Raw genomic sequence first — 27664 nt, forward strand, 5'->3', positions numbered from 1 at the left:
AGTTGTTATTCCTCTTTAGAAGGCCTTGATGTATCTGCATCTGGATTACTGTGCTCAACTCTGGTCTCCTGGGTTTCTTGGTGATGAGCAAGTGGTGGAAAAAATTCAGAGGCTAGTGACCAAAATGGTGAGTGGTCTGTGGAATGTTCTTTATGAAGCTAGATTGAGGGTGTGTGGATTGCAGAAGTTGGTTGATAGAAGAAAAACAGAGAATATGATAGAAACATGCTTAAAGTGTTTTATAGGATTGATGCAGGGGAAATGTTTCAGCACTTCACTAGAGGGACCAGAACAAGGAATCATCTCTGGAAGTTGAATAAAGGTGCAGTTAGTAGGGATGTGAGGACTAGATTTTTTTACTTGGAGAGTTGTGACTGAGTGGAATGGGTTGCCAGAGTCAGTTGTGTATGCTTTGTCTGTTAATGGGTTATGGAGAAGTATGATAAATTGTGTGGATAGTTTGGGTCTCCTGCCATGAGTCTTTGGACTCCATGGAGGTGTCCGTATAATAATAATAATCTTAAGAGAATGTTCCAAGGAATTGGCAGTAGCATTGGCATGCCTGTTTAATAAGTCTTAGAACAGTACAGGTTCCAAGAGAGTGGAAAGGAATAAAATTGTTCCACTGCATAAAGGTGGTGATAAGGCTGTGGTTACAAATTATAGGTTAATCTGTATATCTAGAGTTGTGGTGATGATACTAGAGACATTGGTTAGAAGTAGGATACAAAAATGGGTTTATTACAGCAGTATTTTCTGATTTGATAAGCATCGGTTTGTTAAAGCAAAATCATATTTTACTAAGTTACTTAGTACAGACTGAGAGAATATAAATCGTAAAGCCACATGATAGGAGGAGGAGGGGATATGATTGAGATATATAAGCTAGTCAGGGTTGTTATTAGTTTGACATGGGAGAGATTTTTCATTGAATGGGAAAGTGGGTAAAACAAGAGCCCATACCTCTTGTTTTTGATTATTATTACTCCCGACTTTGGAGTCATGAGACTAATTGTGGGAAGTGTATCTTAGACAACAGAAAGTCTTTAATATGACTCTTTAAATCCTATCCCCATATGCATGTTCACACGACTCTGTCAGCTAATGAATTTTATGGGCTGGCCACTCTTTGTCAAAAAGCATTAATCTTCTTCAAATTGCAGTGATCAGGTCTGGACACTGTGGTCCACATGTGGATATGACCTGATCAGAACTTTATTAAGGTCGAAACCGGTCTGGGTAGTGGCCCTTTCCTTAATGTATAGCATTATACATGTCTGCAAGGAGATGTGCTTTGCATTATGGGAGATACTAAGGCAAGTGATCAGAACTTACTCCACCTTTACCATGAGTTGCCCCAGTCCTGAAAATACTTCAGGTGCAAACTTTGTTTGCTTACACTTGGATAAAGGATTAAACCAAATATATATAATTGATAGTCAGATATATTATATATTATTAGTAGTAGTAACATTTCACTACCATAGAGTAGAGACTGATAATTGGAAGTACACATTATCATTCAAAGCTCATCAAACACACTCAGGCAATGAATTCCACTCACCAACCACTATCCATGCAAATGCAAACAATCTGCTCTTCACTCCTTTGCTCACACCTCCTTATAAAGTTTGAAAGGATGGTCACTTGTTTTACTCCCCCCCATTACATTCTATGAAAAATTTCTTCCATGTTAACTTGGTTACAACCCTGACAAACTCCTATTGCCTCATCCTAATCATGAGGCTTTGCAAATTGTATTTCCTCAATTTGTCTTGATACTCCACATTCCAAAGACCCCTTACTACCTTTTGTGAATCTTCTTGGGATCCTTTCTAATATATTCTTGTCATCATGAAAACAAGGTGACCAAATCTGTGCTCAATGATCCACATGAGGCCTGATCAAGAATTTATACAAAGGAATAATAACCTCCTTATTTCTGCATACCAGGGCCTTCTACATCATTGACATTATACGATTTGACAACTTCACAACTTGTGCAGTATGATCCGTGAATTTCAGGTCCTTGCCCATATCACTCCCAGACTTCTCATCTCCTCTACCTCATTCAAAGTTTCCCCACCAAGTGTATACTCTGTGTCCCATCGGTGCTTACTATATTACAAAATCTTACACTTTGCAACATAGAATTGCAACATAGAACTGACAGTTACACTTACCTGCTCATTCATACAATCTATTGAAGTCCTCCTGTAATGCCATAACTTGTGTTGACCCTACATTGTTCTTCTAAATTTGCATCATCTGCAAACAGTTGCACATTACCAGTATCATTAATATACTAGTCAAATGAACCACCCAATACAGACTGCAGTACACCAGTAGTGATTCTTCTCTTTTAGGATATTGCAACCCATATACAGCTTTGTCATACTTGTCTGATAGCAGTCACCAATTCAACTCACTAGTCTGTTATCCAATTTCATCTTTCTCAATATATTTAACAACTTTTCTTGTGGTTGTCTATCAAAAGCTATCACAAAATCTAAATATTCCACTCTAAATGCATTTCCCTTGTCCAGTACATTGGTCACCTTGTTGTAGTATATAAGTTCCTTTAACTAACCCATGCTGACAATCACATCAAATACTGCTGTTATAAATCCATTTACTTAGGTCTCGCTAATCTTGCCAATATATTAACAACTCCAAGTGTATAGATTGGTTTATAATTTTGTAGCCACAACTTTTTTCACCACCTTTATGCAGTGGAACAATTTTTCCCTCTTTCTAGTCTCTTGAGACCTGTGTTGTTCTAAATATCTTATTAAACATGCATGCCAATGCTACGGCCAGCACCATGGAACATTCCCTTAAGAGGATCTATCACGTATGGTGATAGGTCCTCAAATCATGTTGCCTTATTAACATCAGCTTATTTCTTTCCTGCTTATTCATAGTTCAGTCACCTCTCCTATTTCCTCTACACTTGCGCTTCTCATGTTTTCACCCTGATGAGGATGAACACCTTTATAAATTGTTCACCGAATACCTTAACGATGTCCTCTACAGCAGTTACTCTTCCACCATCTTACCATAATCATTCTTCTTTGTAGTTACCACATATCTGAAAAACTCTCTAGGGTTTTTCTTGGCATGATTTGCTGATTTCTGCTCATCTGCACTTTTGCTATCCTTACCAAAAGTGACAATTGATTGTTCCCATTATTCATCTTGTGTTGCCTCCACACTATCCTCTTCTTTCATATTTTGTGCTTAATCTTTCATTCATCCATTTGACACATACCTTATTCAGCTGTTTGACATTCAGAATACATTTCCACACTGATGTTGTTAAATATCTGTTGGTCAGTTCCAATGCAACATTTACCCCCCAAACCCACATACACCACACCACCACCCAATTCCTCTTTCCATGCTATTGCTATAGCTCCAAGCCATCTCTTAAGCTTCTCATAATCACCAGCCTTGTAGTTTCACATATATCCTTTCCTCACAGAAGTCTTCATATGGCTGGATCTCACCTAGGTGATAGCCAGCCATATGAAGTATATCATCTCATGAGAAATGTGACACTCCACTCACAATCGTATCCTCCAATAAAATGATTAGATCTAATGCTCTTGATTCTCATCTGCTCTACCTTGCATACTATATAAGATATTTGTCTCTAAAGAACTCAAGAAATTAATTTTCCTTATATCCAGATTCTCTCTCTTTATTCCAATCTATATTACCATAATTAAAATCAATCATAATGATCAGCCTTTATTTGTTCACTAATCTAAGTTGCATTTCTTAACTACTCTCCACATTCTGTGGCCTATATCGGCATCCAACTAAATATCTCTTCCTATCACTCTCCACTTTACTCTGTACTGACTCAAAACCATTGCCACTATTTCCTTCTCAAATCTCCGCTTTTTGTGGACATTATTCACCTTCTATCAACAACAGCACTCCTCATCCCTTACTTTCCCTTCTATCCTCATGAAAAACATCATATCCTTCCATTTCTATTCCCTTCAGGATATCATCCTTATCTAACCACATTTCTGTTATTCCAATATATCAGTGAAACTATGACATCCCCATTATTTCTAATGTTCCTGGCATTTGAAAATAAGCACAGCAATTCAGCTTTAGATCTGTAACTATTTTTACTCATGCCACTTGTTGGTCGTGATTTCCACTCTCCTAACCATTCCAAATCGCCTTTATCACCACTTACCCTATCTGTCTTCTCATACTGAACTACACCACTTACATTCCAGGTCATCTTATAGACATACTACATCCTCATACAAATGCTCTGTTACTTCCAATAACCACTCTCCCTATCACTTGCCTGATTCCCCCATTTTCTTGTCTATCTTGCATTCTTGTTCTCTCATCATTATCTGTCAGACTACTACTACTATTCTTATTTTCATCAACTTCAGTTTCACCCATTCCTCTCTCCTGGTCTTTTGCTTCTCTTCGCAGCAATGAGTGATGAGTGATTACGCCATATCCATTTAAATGGATTTGATGTGTGTCACTTTTGTACAAATCCATGTTTCCCTCAAATGCATTGCACGTATTTACAAACTCACTCCCTTCTCCTCACATTGCTCTGCCAACATACTATTCACGATCCTTGTTCTCCATCTCATCTTGTCACTATCATATCTCAACAACACATTGATTATTCTTCCAACAAAGTTATCTTTCACCCCTCCTAAGCATACTCTTGATAGCCATCCTCATATTCTCCTTATGTCCAACCAAGTCATTTGTTCCAACAACCACCACTAACTTACTTGCTCATCTGCTTCTTATATCTAACACATCAATTATCCTGCTTACTCTCCCTGCTGTAAACCCAGTTACCACACCTCTAATAATGTAATTGCCATAAATCACTATTCATGATCCTATGTAATCTCTTTTTCTCTACTTTCCTTCCTCCTAACCTTTTACATTCTTTGATTCTTATCCACCAAACATATAATCTACGCATATTTTCATCTCATTCTGATCAACACATTTTTCATGTCTTGCAACCTGGCAATTACACTATCTGTCATTTTTTTCTTTTATTTCCTCACACCTATTTTCCTTCCCCTCTACAGTATCACTCACCTTTGTTTCATCAGCTATACTTTTCTTTCACTTCATGATCTTGCTCGCTTCTCTTCTGTGATTCATACAGTCATTTTTTAGTTTTTCGTTTGCCAATAACTCATAGTTGAAAAGAATATCACACTCTCAACATATTTGTACTGTCTATCATCTCCTGTTCAATCTCTTCATAAACATTCTCTTCGTATTCTGCCATATATACTTGTAGCACTGACAACAACAAACCATTCTTGAAACGTCCACACCATTAATTACATTTTATTTTCATGCTACATATCTCATTTGTACCCCCATTTTGTCACCATTTGCTGCATGTTTCAAAAAATAATCAAAGAAACCTCTGTTTGAAACACACAAAGCTCTGCAATCACTCAATTAAGTTAATATCTAAAAAATAAATAAAATACACAAAAAACGCATATTCAAGTTGCTAATTTATTATAAAAATAAAACATCTTTTCAACAGCAAACTTTCAGTGGCCTAAATATATATATTTCATTATTTATTTTTATTTTTCACTTAAAAATGAGTTATCTAGTTTTTTGCAGAAATGGTTTTTCTTCATGCAGAATAGACAAACTGAACAGAAAACACATAAACAATAAAAGAAACATAACAGAAACATTGGTCTTATAGCCTTATTCTTTGGTCATAATTCCAACCCAACTACATGGCCATGATCAGACCATCTCCAGATTATTTTGCAAAAGTTTGATCTTGACATTCATGCAATTTCAGTTGTGGTAAGAAATCTTCAGAGCATATTAAAATGCAAGTAACTAAGAGACTCAGGACCCTGGGATTTTATTTTCATGCTACATATCTCATTTGTACCCCCATTTTGTCACCATTTGCTGCATGTATCAAAAAATAATAAAAGAAACCTCTGTTTGAAACACACAAAGCTTTGCAATCACTCAATTAAACTAATCTCTAAAAAATAAATAAAATACACAAAATTGCATATTTGAGTAGCTAATTTACTATAAAAATAAAACATCTTTTCAAGGGAAAGATATTTAGTTGGTTATGGAGAGATGTTGGGGAATATAAATTGCACTGCTTAACAGATGGGTGTCCAGATCAAAAATGAAGAGATAACACAATGAGGAGATTAAAGATACCAAGTTACATCTGAAGTATTTTCAGGACTGGGTAATTCGTATATGCAAGCTAATAATGACTTGATTTCACTTCACAAGTGATGTGAAGTCATTAGCTTCCATACACGAATTGCTCAGTCCTGAAAATACTTCAGGTGCAAACTTTGTTTCTTACACTTCGATAAAGGATTAAACCAAGAATATAATTTCTTGACATCTTTAATTTATAGTATAACCAAGTGGAAAAACTTCCAATAATGAGGAGATAATAATAATTTTTATTATTACCTGGCACCTTCAGGGAGTCTAAAGAACTCATCGAGGGAGGGCACATACTCTACAACTCTCTTTCTCCACTACTCAATCCACCAATGAACCGTAACTACGCCAATGTCATCTACTGGCCATCACTGGTATTTTCACAGACAATCACAAACATCCATGCCCACCTCAGGATTCGAACCCGCAGACTTTTGGCTGGACACTGGGTATGCTAACCACTCGGCCAATCTGACCAGCATAATATATAGATATGTTAGATAATATATAGATATGTTTGAGTTGAGTGATACGATGAACCTACAATGATCTTTTGATCCACTGAAATTCATTAATGCAAAAAATAATAACAATATGTGTAAGTTTAATTTTATATACAGTATACTATCTCTATGTTTTATATATTTTTGTTTGTTTTCTTTGTTTTTAGATCAGATGCACAGTTTAGATGCATTTGTACGTGACTTTTATTTTTTCAAACGTTCCCAGTATCCACAGCTATCATTAGTTCATATGAATCCTGAACAAGCATTTGAGACCCTTCAGAAGCAAGCTTTCACTCTTCATTTCGTAGAACTTGGAAAGGTTAGCATTTTTTTCCCCCAAAGTGCAAAATTCTTTACTAATTAGATCATAAATAATGTTTTTTAAACCTGTTGCGAAAAACAAATATAAATCTAAAAGCAAATGTATTACTCTTTCTTCATTTGATATGTTTATTGTTGACATGCGATTTTTTTTTGCAAAATTGATTTTAAATAATTACATGCATCTCTCTGTGTATGAATCAGTTGGGATATGTCTCTTAAAGAATGTACTAATAGTTTTGGGATTGTATGGTGTGAGGTGAAGATGGGCAGAGACAGATATTGAGTGGGATGTGGGTATTAGGCAAGGGAACAAAGAGGGGGGAAAAGCTGGATATGTTTAGCTAGATTAGTTTGACAAGTGCAAACAAGTTATTGTTATGTGATATTTTAAAAATAGCAGTATAAACTTGAAATAAAAATTGGAATATAGTAATAACGGAACAAAATTTCTGAAATTCTTAAGGGACAAATGTCTTAGGTAACATATATTAGAGGAATCATAAGGTTCAAGAATTTTTGAATTTGATCCATCAAAAAATCTCATTGTAACTGAGATGCTATACTTACCACTTTTTTGTGAGAGTTATTGTATAGTTTTTACTTGCACAATGAACAGATTTGAACAGTGCTTTCAACAATGATTTTGCCACATGCTTTAATAGAATGTGCCAAGGAACTTACAACTTATTTCATTGGCTTTTGAATAAGAGTCTCACTTTGGGAAAAGGGCTCAAGGAGTGGAAGGAGAGTAAGATAGTGCAAAGGTATAAGGGTGGTGGTAGAATGGAGATGTCAACCTATAAATTAGTTTGTATTTCTTCTGTAGTTGCTAAGATTTTGGAGAAATTAGTTCAAAATTGAGCTAGTTATATGATAACTCTACTTATGTAATTCCCAAGGATAGCCTCTCATTCCTAATCTATGAAAAATATCTTCTTTCATTGGAGAAGAGAGTAATGTTATTCATGAGGATCAGCATGGATTTGTGTAAGAGACAATATTGTTTTAGTAATCTAATTACCTTGTAATATATAATAATTAATATCTGACCTCCCGGAATCAGAGACTCATCGTGGGAGGTACACCCTATTGCACACAAAGCTTGCCGGCGGTAATCGACATATGAGTATACTCGTAGTTGGCTTGTGTAGAGCATATTCCATCTATGAGTATACACAGTTTTGCTGCTAGCTCCACAAGCCAAGCATTTTCACTTCTTCAAGGTCAGTACAGATAACCTCGTTGCCAGCGGTAAGTGTCATACGAGTATAGTTGGCAGCGAATGTGTTAATAATAATAATATTACCATTATTCATCTTGTTCTGCATCAAAGTGTCTTCTTCTTCTCAATTTTATGTTTAAGCCCCTCATTCATACATTTTCATCTACCTTATTCATCTTTTTCACCTCTGGAATACATTCACACATTGATGCTGTTATGTATTTCTTTGTCAGTTCCCAAGCAGCATTTATTTCCTAATTGCTCAACTCCTCATTCTATGTTGTAGCTCCAAACTGTCTCCTAAACTTGTCATAATTACCAGCCTTATAATTCTATATATCCTTTCTTTACAAAACCTGCATATGGCTAGCCTCAACCCTGGTGATCGATTCATGATCACTTTCACTAACTGGAGGAAAATGTGAAACCCCAATCACAATTGCATCTTCTGATGAAATGATCAGATATAAAACTCTCAATCATTGTGTACCATCCTTTACGTGATGCCTCAGATCTTTACGTGATATCTCTCATGAACTTGAGAAATTCATTTTCCTTATTCCCAAATGCTATCTCTTTATTCCAATCCATACCACCATAATTAAAATCACCCATAATAATTACCCTTTCTTTGTTCACTAATCCAAGTTATTTATACATTTCTATATCACAACCCTTCACATTCCCTGGCCTAGAGTAACATCCAACTAAATATGTCTTCCTGTCATTCTCCACTTTACACCATACTTCCTCATAACCATTTCCACTATTTCCCTCATTCATGTCTACTTTATGTGGATATAATTCCCTTGCTCTCATCAATAGCAACCCTCCTTCTTGTCCATTCTATCCATGTGAAAAATACTGCATCCATCCATTTCTATTACCACTAGAATGTCATCTTCATTCAATCTTGTTTCACTTATTCCAAATGATTTTGGTGTGAATAATCATCATCATCAAATTCCTGCCATGTACCCTCAAGGGGTGTACAGGATATGATAGTACCACATGAAAAAAATTACATCATTACTAACTTCCTATCTACAATTTCCCTCCAAATCAGTCTGTAACTTGTCAAGACTCCAACATTATCAGATCTTATATTTCTATCGTCTAAGGCTCTTTGTACCATATCAATCCACCTATATCTTGGTCTTCCTCTGGGTCGTTTTCCTGCCAACCTGGCAGGGAACATTTGTTTTTTGCTAATCTTTCCTCGCCCATTCTGTTTAAGTGACCATACCACCTCTGCTAACCCATTCCTGGTTGCTGACAATGTCAAGTTCTTTTCTAATATCTTCATTTTTAATATGATATTGCCATTGATGCCATCTGTTCACACCTCTAATCTTTCTCAGGACTCTCATATTTGCGGTCTCTAGTCTTTGGTCAAGTGTTTTCCTTCTGACCCAGCTCTCTGATCCATAAGCTAAAACTGGTTTGAACACTGTTTTGTATGCAGCTAATTTAGTGTTCCAACTAATTTCTCTCTTATTCCTTATGAATTTATTCAATTGACTTCTGACCATACCAGCTTTGTTGATTCTGTTGTCTATTTCCATATTTAATTTACCATCTTCACTAAAAATCATGCCTATGTAGCTGAAATGTTTTACTTCTTCCACAGATTCTCCGTTCACAACGCAGTTGACATTTTCAAAGATTCTACCTATTTTCATTGTCTTTGTCTTTTTATTGCTGACCTTCATACCATATCTATTACAATAGTTATTCAATTTAGTCAGGGAATCTTGCAAACTTGTAGCGGATTTATTTAGGAGTATAACATCGTCTGCATAAAGCAAAGAGCTGACATTAACATCTCCAATTCTGATATCATATTTAATACCACTGTCCTTCATAATGTGATCCATATAGATAATGAATAACAGAGGGGATAATGTGCACCTTGTCTCACACCAGATTTAACATTAAACCATCTTCCTGTACTTCCTTCAGTTCTAACTGCTGACTTACAACTCAAATAAAGACGTAAGTATTGCTTGATATAATGCCCCATTGACACCATATAACTGTAGCGTATTGAATAGCTTCTCTCTTGGCACCTTGTCATATGCCTTTTCCTGATCTACAAAACATAAATACAGATTTTTGTTATATTCCCATGCTTTCTCAACTATTTGTCGTAAAGTGAAGATCTGATCCTGATAGCCTCTATTTGGCGTGAATCCAGCTTGTTCTTCACCAAGCTTTTCTTCCACATTTCTTCTCAACTGTTTCGCAAGTATAATTTCATAAATCTTGCCAGGAACACTCAGTAGAGAAATTCCTCTGTAATTCTCACATTCAGTTTTATTTCCCTTTTTATATATGGGTATTATGAGAGTTCTACTCCAATCATCAGGAATTCATCCCTCTGTCCGGGCCTTTTGAACCATGCAGTGCAGCCACTGTAAGACTTTTATACCACCATACTTGAGCATTTCTGGTCGATTACCATCTACTCCTGCTGCCTTTCCTCATTTCCAGCCTTTGATGACTTTTTCTACTTCAAGTATGGATATGTATTCCTGACTATATGCCTGTTGAGTGTTTTTTACCAGTGTACTATCACTGCTTGTTTCATTATTTAGCAATTTTTTGAATTAATTACTTCATACTTCAAGGATATCTTTTCTCTCATTTTCATGTCACCTTTATCATCTCTAACTCCTTTTACAGCACTCTTTCCTCCATTTCTAAGCTTCTTCAACAACCTCCAGAATATCTTACCACCTTCTTGATATTTATTTTCTATGTTCTTGCCAAAGTCCTCCCATGACTTTTGTTTGGCTAGTTTTACACAGTGTTTAGCTTTCTTACATTTGTCTCTGTATTCTCTAAGAGCACAAGCTGACTTATTTGCCAGGAACTTTTGATATGCTTTCTTCTTTTCCTTCACTGCCTCTTTAACTTCCTGTGTCCACCATGGAGTTCTGATTTTTCTATCCTTGCAGAACCTCATCACATGCCTCTCTGGCTGAATCAATCAGGGTTTTCTTCAAGACTTGCCACTGAATCTCCAAGGTTTGGTTCCTGTTCTCAAACTCTTTCATTTTTTCTTCAATAAGCTTTGTACAGTTCACATCAGAGAGCTGCTCAACTTTTATTCGCTTTAAAACTTTCTTACATGTTATTTTTTTCAATATGAAATTCAGTTTTATCCTGCTCAAGACTAAATAGTGATCACTTTCAATTTCAAATCCTCTGTACACTCTGGTGTCCTGCACCAGGGAGAAAACATCACTATCAACAATAACATAGTCAATGAGACGTCTTATTCCTTGCCTCTTCTCTCCATGTGAATTTGTGCACATTTTGATGTTGGAACATGGTGTTAGTAGTGTGAATAATCAATGAAATCAATCAATGAAACCATTTCATTGTCCTTATTTCTGATATTTCTGACATGCAAATAAACACAGCATTTCATTTTACGTCTATAACAAGTTCTATTCAAGTTACTTGTTGGTTGTGATTTCCCCACCACACCTCTTCTTGTCCATTTACCTTTATCACTGCTTACCATATATACTTCCCCACCCACATCACAATCTATTCCATTTCTATGCTGATCATCTCTATACATACATTCACTGCTACTTCCAACTTCCATTCTGTCTATGGAATGTCTCATTGCCCTCCAAGGCTTTCCTCCCATTTCCCTGTTCCTCTGTCATTCCAGTTCTCTCTTCATCTCTCACACTAGTACTGTTTCTACTGCTACACACTTCTGTCTCTTCCCTTTCTTTTAGTGGGACTTCTGTCTCTTCATTACCTCTCTCCTGATCTTTCACTTTATTTCTTACATCTAATCTCTTGCTTGCATTACATCCTGCACTTCCATCTAGCAACACTTTCTCCAGTGCACTCACTCCACAGTCATCCAAATGCAATCCATCACACATGTATAATTCTATTCTTCTCTCAAACTCTACCCCATTCTCCTCACACAGCTCTGCTAGCAAAGCAGTCATGATTCTGGCTTTCTGCCTCAAATCACCATTGTCATACTTTGACAACACACTGACAACCTTTCCCACTATGCTGTTGTCTTCCACTCTTCTCAATAACTTTTAATATTCGTCCTTACCTTCTCCTTATTTCCACTTAAGTCATTTGTCCCTACAACCACCAATATTTCTCTTCCTCCTTTCCTCCCCATGTCCAAAGCATGAATTATCTTGTGTTTTCTTCCTCCTGGTTAGCAGACCTTATGGACTCTCTCATTAACTGATCCTCTAACAATGGAATCTCCATACACTGCTATTTTTGAATCACTCATCGCTCTTTTATCCTTTTCCCTTTCATTCTATTCTTTTGCACACTTTCTTTAGTTTCCACTAAACTTTTATAATAAAGTAATAAGAGTTGTCGATGAGGGAAAGACATATACATGACGATTTTTTTAGATTTTAAATAAAGCATTTGACAGGATGCTAAATGGTACACTGATATTTAAGTTACTGCATATGGGTTTAGATATCAGTGTTAGTGAATTAGACTGGGTTTGGCTGTGTTAAAGATATCAGAGACCTGTGTTTGAGGTAGCAGTAACAGAAGCAGAAGGCTACAAGTGGAGTTTATCAGAGCCAGTATTGGGATCCTCAATTGCTTAACCTTTATATCAGTGATGTTTTCAATGGATTGCAGGGAGATTTTCAGTTGTTTGCAGATTTTTCAATTCCTTTTTCATTCTGGATCATCCCTTCAAATTAGATAGAAGAAGGCAAAAGTACTACACAGAAGTCATTCTAAGTCTGAGAGAGATTGTGTTTTTAGAATCAGCAGCTTTAAACCATTCACTAAACCTCATCAAGTATGGTTTTATCGCTTTACCAAAAATCTGGGAGATTTTTAACATTTAACATGGGAGTCATTTTTAACACTATCTTTCTCGATTTTTTTTATGTGGCTCCTCTAAAATACAAATCAATATAATATTGCAAATGCCTATATTCTTAAGGGGCTCCCCTGGTATAAAAGCACTGGCTTCCTGTGATTTATATGAATAAAAATTAAAACATGAGTGATATATATTCAGACATAATTTGGTGAAGATCTTCACGTTCTTGTCTTGTTAACTTTAAATTTTTCTTGAGACATAAATTTTGATGAGACATCATTGGTAAATATAAAATCATAATCCAAACTCATAAAAGGATAATAAACAACAGGAAGAATTTTAAGTGAACTGTAGCAGTAAATAGATTAAAAATGTATCTGAATTTTTTTTATCAGAAGGGAATAAAGTAAAGATTAAAAATATATGGAACATTTTTAAAATCAGAAGAATACATACTGTGGTGACATAATGAGACTTCCATGAAAAATGAATGAACAAAATAAAAATGTGCCTTACGGTGTATGCTGTGAAGAGCACTTGTGGGAATAGATAAAACTTTTTATATAGCAAATGCTTATATCTTAAGGGATTTTTTATACTGCGGAATTATATCTTATTTCCCTGGTATAAAAAGCAATATGTATTCTGTTATTCTGTTACTCTCATTCTACAGCATACAGTACCTCCTCACTTCTTGCTTACCTTACCCACTTTGGACACAGGCCATAGAATTTGGAAAAATTAACCTGGTAACTCTTGATATTTCTGAAGCATTTAATCATGTTTGGTGTAGCAGTCTTCTTACCAAGATATGATCCTATGGTCTCCCCCCCCCCCCCACACCAATGCCATTTGGAATGGAATTGCCAGCTTCTTCTCTTCACTGCTCATCATGGTCATGGTTGATGGCATCCTCTCATCAGAATTTTCCAAGTGCTGGAGTAGCCCAGGAACTGTGCTTTTGCCCATGCTCCTCCTTCTATATTAATGATCTCTCTCTCTCTCTCATCTCAACTCCTATCTATAGTTTTCAAAGGCAGTTCTCTCTATTCCTCTTCTTCATTTGAGAAACCTTGTAGTACTCATATGATTTAAGATGTACCCTAACCAATGTCTTCCAGTGAAATCACCCATTATGATTACACTTTTCTTATTAGCCAGACCAATTTTTCTAAACATTGTTTGGCCTTTTTACATTCCCTGGTCTTTAACAAAATCCTACTAAACATTTCATCCTATCCACCTACACTTTACACCATACTGCTTCAAAACTACTGTTAGTATTTGCTCTCTGCATCTGCACCCTAGATTGGCACAACTCATCTTCCATTATCAAAAACACCCCTGTTCCCTTTTTGCTTTGTCTGTCTTCACAGCAGACTACATGTCCTTCCATCTCTATTCCTGTCAGAATGTCATTCTTGTTCAAGCATGTCTCACTTACACCAATAATTTTTGGGCAAATGAACTCTCTCAATGCTACAATTTCATTCTCCTTGTTTCGAATACTTCTAGCACTTGTAAACATATGCACTAGCTCATTTCTGTTTATATAACAAGTCCCACTAATCCCACTTCTTGGATATGACTCCTCAACGCTCTTCCCCATCCATTCCTGTCTATCATCACTGATATTACATCCCCTTCCCAGATTTAAATGTTACCCCCACATCCTTGACTATCTCAATCATATCTTGCATACTCACATATTCACTCCTGAAACTGTCATCTCTGCTTTTCACACAGTGTTTTCCCCCACCTCTTGTCCATCCTGACCTTCCCATTTCCCTGTCGATTCTGTGTTTCTTCTCTCTCTCTCTCATTATCTTCACTTGTATTGCTCATCTCTCCATTCTCAAACTTGCCAACCTTACTTTCCTGCTCTTCCACAACACCTCTTGCCTCCTCAGGTCTTACATTCACTTCATTCTTTCCTATAAGAACAGTTTCTCCAACTGACTCATGCTTAATCCATTCAAATGTAGCCCATCCCTTTTATATAGCACTATCCATCCCTAAAACCCATCTCACACATTCACAAAATCAACTCCTTTCTCTTAGCACAACTCTGCTAGCATACCATTCATAATCTTCACTCAACTTATCCTTATTATACCTGGGCAACACACTAACTACCTTACCTACCACATTGTTATCTTTCACTCTCCTTAACAGCCTTACGACATCCCTCTTTACATTCTTCTTGTTACCAATCAAATTCTTCATGCTACTACCACTACTTACTCTTTTACTCACATACTCCTTTTATCCAATGACTCAACCACCCTGCTCATTCTACCTCCTGGAAAACAGACCTTGTGCATCTTTTCACCTCTTATCATTGAATCTCCATACATTGCCGCTCTCAAATCATTCGATATATCTTTCATCCCATTCTTCCTCACATTCCCATGCAAATCGTAATTTTTCTCAATTCTTTCCTCGTGCCTTTAATCTCTTGCCTCATCTTGACCAACTCCGATTTCATATCTTGAATTAGTTTTTCAGTGCCATTTACAAAAATTGCATTTTCACTGTCTTGCATGTCTAAAAGCACACGATTACTCTTGAAGTAATTGTATGGTTTCTATTCTTGGAATATTAGTAAAAAATTTACTATGTCCAGGCTTGCAGTTATATCAGTAGGAGCCAATGTGATGTATTTGATATTTTCAATGAAATGAAGTGTATGGTGTTTGTATCTTGTTGCATAGTCTTCTGTGGGATAGGACATTTTTAGAACTATTTCTTCTAGTATAAAACCAAAAATAAATACATGAAATAGAAACTGTTTCACCAGGAAATAACACGAACAAACTAAAAACTAATAATAGTTAACATTTCTTGTGAAAAATATTTGAATATGTTTAAACAGTAAACATGCATTTATTATTATGCTGACTGCAGTTTCATGGGTTGCTGTAACATACTACTGGTGGATATAAGTGTGTTCATGATGGATTAAGGAAAACCAGACTTGATGTAAAATCATTCCTTGTTTTTTTGTTACACTGTAGAGGAGGATGCTTCATCATTTCAGTTGATTCTTTGAATGCTCTTGTGTACAAATGCTGCTTATTGTGGAGCATTTCAGTTTGTTGACATTCTACGTGGTGTTTTAAGTACAGCAAGCAAAGAAAGAATAAAGAGGTTTTCAAACTTTATCATAGAAAGAAACAATCATAATGACAGATTGCCACTTAATAAAATAGTTATTATTAAGTCCTCCAAAAAGTGTTCTGATCCTGAAATGAACATTCTTTCCCATGGTTTCAGTTTTGCAATCTCTCCTAGTAAGATCCCAAGTTAGTTATGGCAAATGTGAAAAAAGGCTTCTAAAGTATTCCAAGAGATGCTGCAGATTTTCTTTGTATTCAAACAGCCTCCATAATTTTACAAGCAAAACCTCTTTCAGATAAATTCCAAAAATTCCACCTCTTTCAAATAAATTCCACTTTAATTCTAATAGTTAAAGCCATAAAAATCATTAAAAAGGACAAAAGCATCATAATATTGAAAGCCAACAGAGCAACTCAACAGTTGTTTTGAATTATACAGAATACATAGAAAAAGTGAAAACACTTCTAGGAGACACAAACACCCATGAAAAGTTGGAATGAGATTCCATGGGATATTTCCATAATAAAACCACTAACTTAACTAAAAACATGCTGAACTGGTTTGCAAAAACAAAAAACACCTTGAATCTAGACATCCTCTTCTTCCAAGAATATGTGGAGTCCCTAAATTGCATAAACAAGACTTGCCATTAAGACCAATTGTTGATGCAAGATATACTTCAACTTCTTTAGTATCTAAACATCTAGCAGACATTCTGAAACCTTACATCACATACATCTTCTTATGTAAAAAACACACCTTACATTCATAGAAAATATCAGAGACATCACATTGGCTCTTACTGAAATAATTGCCAGTTTGGACATCGTAAATATTTTTACTAATATTCCAAGAATAGAAACCATACAATTACTTCAAGATATCTTACTGCCAGATACAGTGGACCTCTTTAAAGACTGTATCAACAGTACTTTTTCAAATTTCTGGAGTAACTACTTCAAAATATTGCTAAATGAAACAAGGAGTGTCAGCACAGTGGTAGAAAATGCTTGAGAGGAATGTAATGAGGAGTATACATATCCATACTTGAAGTAGAAAAAGCCACATTTCTACATTAAACACATGAACTTCATTGAATACATACATCAACTTCAGCTGCTTTTTCAAATTTTTCTAATATGTGGAAAGGCAACTAGAATTGATGAAAATGACAAAGACCTTGAAAATAGGCAGGACCACTGAAAGCATCTTCACAATTTTTAGTGAAGGTGGAAAATTAAATATGGAAATATTTCAGAATAAGCCAACAAAGCTGGGATGATGGGTGGTCAGCTGAATAAATTTATATGGAAGAAGATAGAGATTAGTCAAAACACTGAACTACTTGTATACAAGAGAATCTTTTCAAAATAATTTTAACTAATGGATTTGAGAGCTGGGTAGAAGCTTCAAACAGCTGATCAAAGCTTGGAGACCACAATATGAGGGTTCTGAGAAAGATTAGATGAGTGAACAGATGACATCAATGGCAGAATCATATTAAAAATGGGCATATTAATATACTTGATATTGCTGGCATTGAGAAATGTTTGAGCGGAGCTAATCTCAGGTGATACAGCTAGGAAGAGAAATTTCCAGACAAAGAGAATGATTTATGTAGGTTGATTGATACAGTAACAAGTGCCATGCATTAGAAGCCCAATCAGCCACATCTCACTAATGCCGATAACATTTGGTGAAGGTGAACTAACCAATGGCAAAAAACTTCTTCCCCTTGTTCCAAATGCTCCTAGCATTAATGTACAAGGTAACATATAACATATGCATTGCACATGAGAAAACTTGTACGGTGTTATAATTTTGTATAGGCTTTTGATAAATTGCCACAAAAAAAAAAGTCAGTAACTGATTTGGAATTAATGCAATTAGATCTTGGATTAGTGGATTCGACAGGTGATTGTTTATCAAATAAGTATCAGGTGATTGTTTATCAAATAAGTATCAGCAAACTGCATGTGGTGTAATAATCCTAAAAGGAGAAGATCACTAGATGTTCCTCAGGGATCTGTTTTGGGGCCATGGTTGTTGAAATTGTATATTAATGATATTTGAATCTGTTTCATTGGTGTATGCTACTGGACAAAAGATGACATAATGCAGATGACAGAAAACTGGGGTGAACACTAATGAATAAAGCATATCTTCTGGTCCTTACATATGGAATAGATTGTATGAGTGGGCAGATAAGTGGAACAGCTAGTTCAATGTTTCAGTGTGTATGGTTCTGAAATATGGCAGGCAGGGATACATAGTGTGCACTTGGTAGAGAGATTTTGAAGGAGGTAATGCGGTGAGTAATGGTTGACAGAGATCTAAAGTTTGGAAGTCACATTGTGCTAGTTGAGAAGTCACATCACATTATGGCAGACCTTAACATGCAGAAATAAAGCGGTTATGGTTCCATTATATAAAGTTTTGATCAGTCTTAATATGAATTATTGTGCATGGATTTGATCACCTAGTTTTTATGGGGATGGGTATATTAGAAGAGATCCAGAGAAGATTGACTATGGTGGTATCTGGCCTTTGGTATATAGGATATTCTAACAGATCGAGGGAATGCAGTTTGCAGAGTCTCGTGAATAGGAGGAGGAGAGACAATATGTTTGAGACATGAAATTAATAAGAGGTTGTTACCAAGTTGATGTGGAAAAAATAGAATACTAAATGGGGAGAACAAGAGGCCATCCCCTGGAAACTGTATAAGGACATACCATAGCCACATGTTGGTTTTGGGTGAAGAGTGAAAATTCTATCTTCTAGGTGTTGTACAAAAAGTTAAGGTAGGCTAAGGCTAGAAGACAGAATTTTTGCTCTTGATCCAAAAACAACAATGTGGCTATGGTACGTCGATGTGGTCTTTGCAGTTTGGAGTGACACAGAACCTAAACTCTACTCATTTCTACAAAAAAATCAACACCCTGCATCCTCATATCAAGTTCACACTAGAAAAGATATCATCAAAAGGTATTTTCTTTCTTGATATACACATCCAGTGCAAACAAGATGGATCCGTTTCCACTTCTGTCTACTGTAAACCAACTTTTTCAGGTCGCTATATCCATAGTATATCAGCTCACCATCCATCTCAAAAATACGGCATCATAAAATCTTTAGTATCCAGAGCATACTTCAGAAGAACGATTTGTTCTTCTGAAGAATACCTAAAATAAGAATTGGAAATTATTAAATAAACAGCCTTACTAAATGGATATAATCCAATAACAACCAAAAAATAAAATAATTCACCACTTTCCTACAAATCCACACATACAAAAAGAAGCCCACAGGATTCCTATACTATATAAGGGCATATCTGAATGTGTGGCAAAAATTAGAGAAAATGTCAACTCATTGATACTTATACAAACCCATCAACCAAATTCGCAATTGACTACCTTCTCCAAAAGACAAACTTGCACCAATGATGCTACCTGGCATATACCAACTACCATGTTTGTTACTTGTCTTACTATGGACAAACAGGCAGATCTATAAATAAACGTATTTCTGAAGATTAAGACCACATCTACCTTATTAAACCTCACAAATGTGGCCTTGCAGAACATGGAATAGAAAATGCTAACCACAGGATTCAATGGAAAAATGCCAAGCTAATGCATAGATCCACATACAAACATGAATGTTTATACAAGGGTTGTCTGAAAGGTTCTCAACCTCTTTGGAACATCCACCCTATTCCCCAGATTTGGCTCCCTCTGACTTCTATCTCTTCCCAAAACTAAAACACTTCCTTGCTGGTTAGCATTTTTCTTCGAATCAAAAGGTGATTGCAGTTGTAGAGGGAGTATTTTGCAGATCTTACTGAGAACCACTCAGAATAATGGCACTTATGGTAAGGTTAAAACACCTTATGGTAATGTTGCCGATAGTGTTGCCATCTATGGTCGAGGCCGAGAACCTTTCAGACCACTCTCGTACAGTTCTGATACCATATTTGTTATCTGGCTCTGCACAGTTAATTTATCCTCTTCAAATTCTGGATACCAAATTTGAGAAAAGTGTGGTCTGATCAGGACTTTATTCAATGGAATGACAACTCTTTAATCTCTGCAGGTCAGTGTCCTCAGTAGTGCTGCACTCCTGTGGATTACCTTCAACAACTTTGCAATATGTTCTCTGAATTTCAGATTTCTATCAATCATCACTCCCAGATCCCTTATCTCCCCTACCTCCTCCAGTACAGTTATTCTGACAGAGTATGCAGCCTGCCATCACCTCATCCTAAACATCAAGACTTTACATTTTGCCACAATAAACTTAAATCCCCATTTATTTGTCCATCTGTCAGTTTATTCAAATCCTCTTGCAATGCTATCACATCTGCACTATTACTAATAACCCTTCCCAGCTTCAAATCATCTGCAAACAACTGAATAACCCCTGAAATCCACTGACAATGTCATTGATATAAAGGTTAAAAGGTACTGGTTCCCCTTCTCCCAATCCTATTTCCACAAAAGTCCATTCTTGCGACCATATACCAGATAATATTAGTTTCCCTGCATTGACATACTGACTCATTCAGAGAGCAGCATGAATCTTTCCTCATTCAAATTCAAGCCGTCTATTGCATACAGTTCATTTCTGTCCTCAATTACCCTCCAAGAATCCTCATATTCCAAGTCTATTTTTTGATACATTCTGGCTATCATGCTGTTCATTATTAATGCTCTTCTCCTGAGCTCTGCATTATGATACCTGAGCAACACACACACACACACACAGTCTTCCTTCTCCCAGTCTTCTTTTGTACAATCTCAAGAATGAACTTTAGATCTCTTGCCACCTAAGAGTCAACATGGATTTGTGAAGGGGCGCTCTTGTTTTAGAAATATGCTAGCCTTTTATGAGAAAGTTACAAGACCATTAGTTGAGGTAAAGGCATACACTGCCATTTTCCTAGACTTAGAAAAGGCATTTGACAGGGTGCCACATGATAAGCTGATATTCAAGTTGCAGCACATGGGTCTGGATGTCAGATTGGTCAACTGGATTCAGGATTATTTGTCTGATAGGTATCAGAGAGTTGTGTATGGTAGAGCAATATCAAAGAGGCAGAAGGTTACAAGTGGGGTTCCTCAGGGCTCAGTACTGGAACCTATATTGTTTAACCTTTATATCAATGACATTGTCCGTGGATTGTAAGGGTATATTCGGTTGTTTGTGGATGATGCGAAGCTGGGAAGGGTTATTAGTAATAGTGCAGATGTGGTAGCCCTGCAAGAAGATTTGAATAAGCTAGACAGATAGGCAAATGAATGGGGGTGTCAGTTTAATGCAGCAAAGTGTAAGGTCTTGAGGTTTGGGACACACCGATGCTGCATACTCTATGGGAGGGGTTAAACTGGAGGAAGTAGGAGAGACCTGGGTTTGATGATTGATAGAAACCTGAAATTTAGGGGACATATTGCAAAGGTAGTGAAGGTTATGCAGAGGATTGCTTCAATAATGAGAAGGACACTGACCTGCAGAGATAAAATGGTTATCATTCCGTTGTATATGACTCTGATCAGACCACACTTAGACTATTGTTCTCAGATCTGGTCCCCAGGATTTGAAGGGGATAAATTAACTGTGGAAAGAGTACAAAGGTGGATAACAAAGATGGTGTTGGGACTGTACCATGTTAGTTATGAGGATCGGCTGAGGGAATGTGGACTGCAGAGTTTGGTGGATAGAAGAAGGAGAGGTGATATGATTGAGACTTTTAAACTGTTGAGAGGTGGTTACAGGATTGACACTGGGGAGTTCTTTCGCTTGGTTGAACAGCAGGAAGGAGTCATGACAAGGGGCCATCCCTGGAAGTTACGAAAGGAAACTGTGAGCAAGAGGGTGAGGAGTGGTTTCTTTGCATGGAGGGTGGTTGAACCATGGAATGCATTGCCTGATGGAGTGGTGAGAGCAAGAACGGTCAATCTGTTTAAGGAGTGGTATGATAGACTTTGTGTTTCCTAGGAGGGACCTCCCTCAATGAGTCTTGATAGACTTGTGTTTCTTAGAAAGGACCTCCCATGATGAGTCTTTTGACTCCATGGAGGCTTGAATAATAATAATAATTTCTGCTCACCATCACAATTATCTCATATACTTTTTCATCCTGATTAATTGCCATAGCTACACTTTCTATAATTTCTCCAGAAAAGCACTCCTCAGATATTCTATCTTGCACACCATGGATCATTGTCATGGAATGCATTGCCTGATAGAGTGGTGAGAGCAAGAACTGTCAATGAATTGAAGTAGTGGTATGATAGACTTTATGTTTTCTAGGAAGGACCTCCCACATTGAGTCTCTTCACTCCATTGAGGCCTGAATAATAATAATAATTGAATCTCCATACATCACAACTCTTATCACTCTGCCTCTTCCTTGCTCACCTGCATTCGTCACTCTCTCTCCATCTCTGGTTCCAGCACTCACATTTTTCTCATTCCCTGTCTTCTCCTGTTTCTATTCTCTTCTTCTCCTCTATCATTCCCATAACACTTTCTCTCACTACTATTCTACTTCGCTTTGCATTCATCATTTTCAGTTGTTTAGTCTCTTCCTTCACACTTCTTAACTCATTCTGGAGACATTCCACCTTTTCTTTCACGGTATATATATCTCTCTCTCTGCAAGCTACCCACTCTTGCTCACCATTTAACCTCCCATCTATGACCTTCACTGATAACTTCACAATGATTCAAACTTACCATCCTCATATGAAGGAAATGGGAAGAACTTTTTGAGTTGGAGATTAGAATAACAGACATCGACAGCATTGCATTAGATGAGGAAGAAGACTAACATAGAGAGAGACGAATAGCCTGATAGAGGGTGAGAATAACTAGCAGAATGTAAATGAAAAAAAAAGTTGGGAGTGTGGTAAGTTTGAATCATTGTGAAGTTATCAGTGAAATTCATAGTTGGGAGGTTAAATGGCGAGCAAGAGTGGGTAGCTTGCAAAAAAAGTTCTCAGCCTCAGCCATAGATGTCAAGGTTATCGGCAAGATGTTTTTTTTCTGAGTTGGTACATCTGTCATAAGCATCCATATGAAATTGCAAGTCATTCTATCAAGTAGTTTCTTTTATACTGCTGTCTGAAGCAAAAGTGTTGTCTGTATCCCTTGAAATGGATAAAATTGAGTATCGTGTGGTTATAAAATTCTTTGTAAAAGAAGGTTTAACAGCAAAAGAAATTCATATGAAGTTCATAAAAGTTTAAAGGCACTCTTCTCCTTCATTTTTGACAATTAAGAAATGGGCTGCCAAATCAACAGGATCAGTTTAATGTAAGGTTCTGAAATTTGGGATCCATAGATGGGATGCTTCATACTTACTTGGTGGAGTTACAGTGGAAGAAGTGGGGGGAAACTAAGAATGATTATAAATGGAAATTTGAAGTACAGAAGACATATTGTAAAGGATGTGAAGACAACTCAGACAAATCTTGAAGATGATCCACATGAAGGAAGTCCAAAAAGTGTAACAACACCAGATATCATTGATCAAGTGCACGATATGGTATTGGATGACCGGCAAGTCAAAGTGCATGAAATTGCTGAGACTATAGGTATTTCAAAAGAACATTTAGAATATATTTTGCACGAAGAATTGCAAATGAAAAAGCTTTGCGCAAGGTGCCATGTTTGCTCACAGTAGATCAAAAATACACTTCCACAAAAATCTCTGAACAGTGCTTGGAGCATTTTAACAAGAATAAAACTGATTTTCTGTGTCTATTTATTACTATGGATAAGACTTGGATTCACCATTATGCACCAGAATCCAAACAGCAGTCAAAACAGTGGACAGAAGCTGGTTGTTCATCACCAAAGAAGACAAAGTCAGTTCCATTGGCAGGAAAGGTCATGGCATCGGTGTTTTGGGATGCTAAAGGCCATTTTGTTTATTAATTATCTTGAAATGGGTAAAACAATAACTGGGGAATATTATTCCAATCTTCTAACCAGACTAGATGAAAAAATTCATGAGAAAAGATCCAGTGTTTGCAGAAGAAAAAAAATCATCTTTCATCAGGACAATGCTCCTATCCACAATGGTGTTTTGGCAGTGGGAAAATTAAGGGATCTGCACTATGAATTATTGGAACATCTACCCTGTTCCCCAGATTTGGCTCCCTCTGACTTCTATCTCTTCCCCAAAAAAACTCTTTCTTGCTGGGCAGCGTTTTTCTTCAAATGAAGAGATGATTGCTGCTGTAGAACGGTATTTTGCAGTTCTTACTAAGAACCACTACAGGGATGTGATAATGGCACTGGAGTACCATTCCTGGAATAAATGTATTAGTCTTGAGGGAGATTATATCGAAAAATAAAATTAATTTTGAAATTATAAATTTGCTTTCTCCTTGTTAGGAAGAGAACTTTTCAGATCACCCTCGTATATGCACTCCCCAATCTCTCACCTGCTACATATCCAACTGCCAGGATGAATACATACCACAAGCACTGCGTACCACAAAATCCCTTAGTGCAAAACATAGTCCTTAAATAGTGAAGACTTGGTGACAAACCACTGGTAAAGTGAGCTACAGCTTTTGCCATCATTTATGTTTTTGAGTAAAATTTTCCCAACTGCAAATTACTCACAGACTGTACTTTACTTTGTGTAATTTAAAGTAGAAAAGTCTCATAAAAATCATGAAAACTTTTCATTTTCTGGACTGGTACCTCTGAACGTGTCCGAATCTGCCCTTGCCCTCTCAGTAAGAATAAACCAGCAGCACCACTCAATATAAACAACAAAAAAACTCCAACAACAACACTACTGAAGGACACTGCTATCAAACTGAAAAAATGTAGCACAGTTTATGACAAAAAGCTACACTATATACTAATTTAAAACACTTTTTTTTAGCACAACTCAATCTAACACTATGTTCTCTCACAACTCTAGCACAGTATCATTTTTTTTTTTTTTTTTTTTTTTGTGCCATACTGTATATCACAAACTTTTCTCAAACCTGAAAAATTTCCTCATCCTCCCAAAAACAGAACATGGTTTTCAAAAGAATAAAGGAACAACATTCCTGAATGAGTTCACAGACCTAATGAACATTGCATTAGATAAAAATAGAATACTATTAGTTATTTTTATTGACCTAACAAAAGCATTTGATAAACTCTAGCACATGAAGACCAGTTAGTGGGAGCCAGTCTGGGTCTGGCTCCCACTGATGAGACCTCAATAAAGGTTGAAACCAGTCTGGGTAGTGGCCCTTCCCTTTATGCTTTACACTGTACACGTCTGCAAGGAAATGTGCTTTGCATTATGGGAGATACTAAGGCAAGTGATGAGAACTTATACCACCTTTACCGTGAGTTGCCCTAGTTCTGAAGATACTTTAGGCACAAACTTTGTTTGCTTACACTTGGATAAAGGATTAAACTAAATATATAATTTATAGTCTAACCAAGTGAAAAAACTTCCAACATCTTTCTCTAATCCAGAGTAATTTAATAATAAAGTGTGACACCTTTTGGCAACTCATAATGGTAAATATGACTTCTCCATTGCTTCCACTCAGGATGGAATCCATCCTGAGATGTGAGAGACTCTGCTTGGGGGTAGGTTTTTGCCTGTCTCTGAGTGGAGCCCACAGCTGAGATTATGGCTCTTCTTGATGGTGGGGTGAGCCTGTCGCTGAGTGGAGCCACTGCTGAGTTGGGCAGTCCTACGGTCACTCGGAATGAGTGGTCTGGGAACCACCTAATTTTCAGAGAGGTCTTAATTTAAACAGCACCTCTATATAAAGGTCAAAACTGGTATGGGTAGTGGCCCTTCCCTTAATGCATAGCATTATACATGTCCGCAAGGAGATGTGCTTTGCATTATGGGAGATACTAAGGCAAGTGATGAGAACTTATACCACCTTTACCACGAGTTGCCCCAGTTCTGAAGATATTTCAGGTGCAAACTTTGTTTGCTTACACTTGGATAAAGGATTAAACTAAATATATAATTTATAGTCTAACCAAGTGAAAAAACTTCCAATATCATACCACTCCTTGAACTCATTGACATAAAATGGAAAAATATCATTATATGACATCTCTAGGGAGTCCAAAGACTCATCGAGGGAGGGTACCTACTCTACAACTCTCTGTCTCCACCATTCAAATCCATCAACTACTACTACTTTCATCATCTACCCCAACACCTTCTACCGCCAACCACCGCCACTAGTATTTTCACAGACAAGCACAAACCTCCATGCCCACAGTGGGATTCAAACCCGCAGCCTTTTGGCTGGAGAGCGGATACGTTAACCACCCGACTAATGAGGGCAACATATAAAATGGAGAAGCTGATATTTTGGAAACAATGAGACAATCCCACACTTATATGTTCCACAATGACAGAACACAAAATATTTAAGGTAAAACTTATGCTGCCACACAGTCATGGTAATACATTACTGCAGCTCAAACTATAGAATAATCAGAACAACATATCAGATAACAAGTCCACAATCAATAATGTACATAATATACAATTATAATAATCATTATGGAAAAGCTACCCAGAGGTTCTACATACCTGACATGATCAACAAACTGCCATTTGATAAGAGACATCAAGGGACCTACAAACAGCTGAAATAGTCACTGTATAGATATTATATCGAGATGCAAAATTAGAGGGAAATTACTCATTAAAAATAAAAAACATAACAAAGTTCTCTAACATTCCAATTCAAGGAGACAAACATCCCCTATCTAGTCATCCTTCAAAAAGGTGAAAGTGGACACTTGCAGTGATGATCTGTGCATGCATGAATTTGTTACAGTATATTTATATATAATATATATGTTAAAGATACCAAGTTATTTTAAACCTGGTTTTGCTCCATTTCCCAAGTAAGCAAACAGACAAACAAATCAAGTTTGCACCTGCACGTATTGGAAGTCTAGCTGACCCTCAAAGTAGTGCAAGTCAAGGCAACTCATAGTAAGCCTTGAAATTGCCAGTCCTTAAAATCTTCATGTTTAGTGCTGATTATTATATCTACATGTTATACCTACATGTTATATCTATCTATCTATCTCCTTCCTTTTCCTGCTCACCATCCCTCGCCGTGTTTGTCTCTTTCTTTATCTCAGAGTTATTTTATCTTGGTGCTTTTTTATTTCTTCTTTTTCTTGCTTTTTCTAAAAACCAATCTGTGATATAACGACATGGCATTTCATCACAGTGTACCAACATTTTTGTTTTTGATATAAGTCCATATAGAATACAATTTGGTCATTCTTGATTTCCAGTCCAACCTTGCATGTTCATATTCAACTGAATGCACAGGACACCAGGAGAAGGAAGATTAGACATGGTGCCAGAAACCC

At 36.7% G+C, this 27664-nt stretch overlaps 1 protein-coding gene across 4 annotated transcripts in view; it reads left to right on the top strand.

Moving 5' to 3' along the window:
• Positions 1-27664, top strand: part of unc80 (unc80, NALCN channel complex subunit) — a 1852146-nt gene that overhangs the window by 1246104 nt on the left and 578378 nt on the right. For all 4 annotated transcript variants that reach the window (XM_090404461.1, XM_090404464.1, XM_090404465.1 and 1 more), the window contains one exon: positions 6923-7077. In XM_090404461.1, coding sequence (XP_090260587.1) covers positions 6923-7077 — 155 coding nt within the window. The remainder of the gene's footprint in view (positions 1-6922; positions 7078-27664) is intronic.

Source organism: Typopeltis vanoorti, chromosome 14 (assembly GCF_054136105.1).
Source record: "Typopeltis vanoorti isolate ZY-2024b chromosome 14, IOZ_Tvanoo_1.0, whole genome shotgun sequence".
Classification (NCBI taxonomy): domain Eukaryota; kingdom Metazoa; phylum Arthropoda; class Arachnida; order Uropygi; family Thelyphonidae; genus Typopeltis; species Typopeltis vanoorti.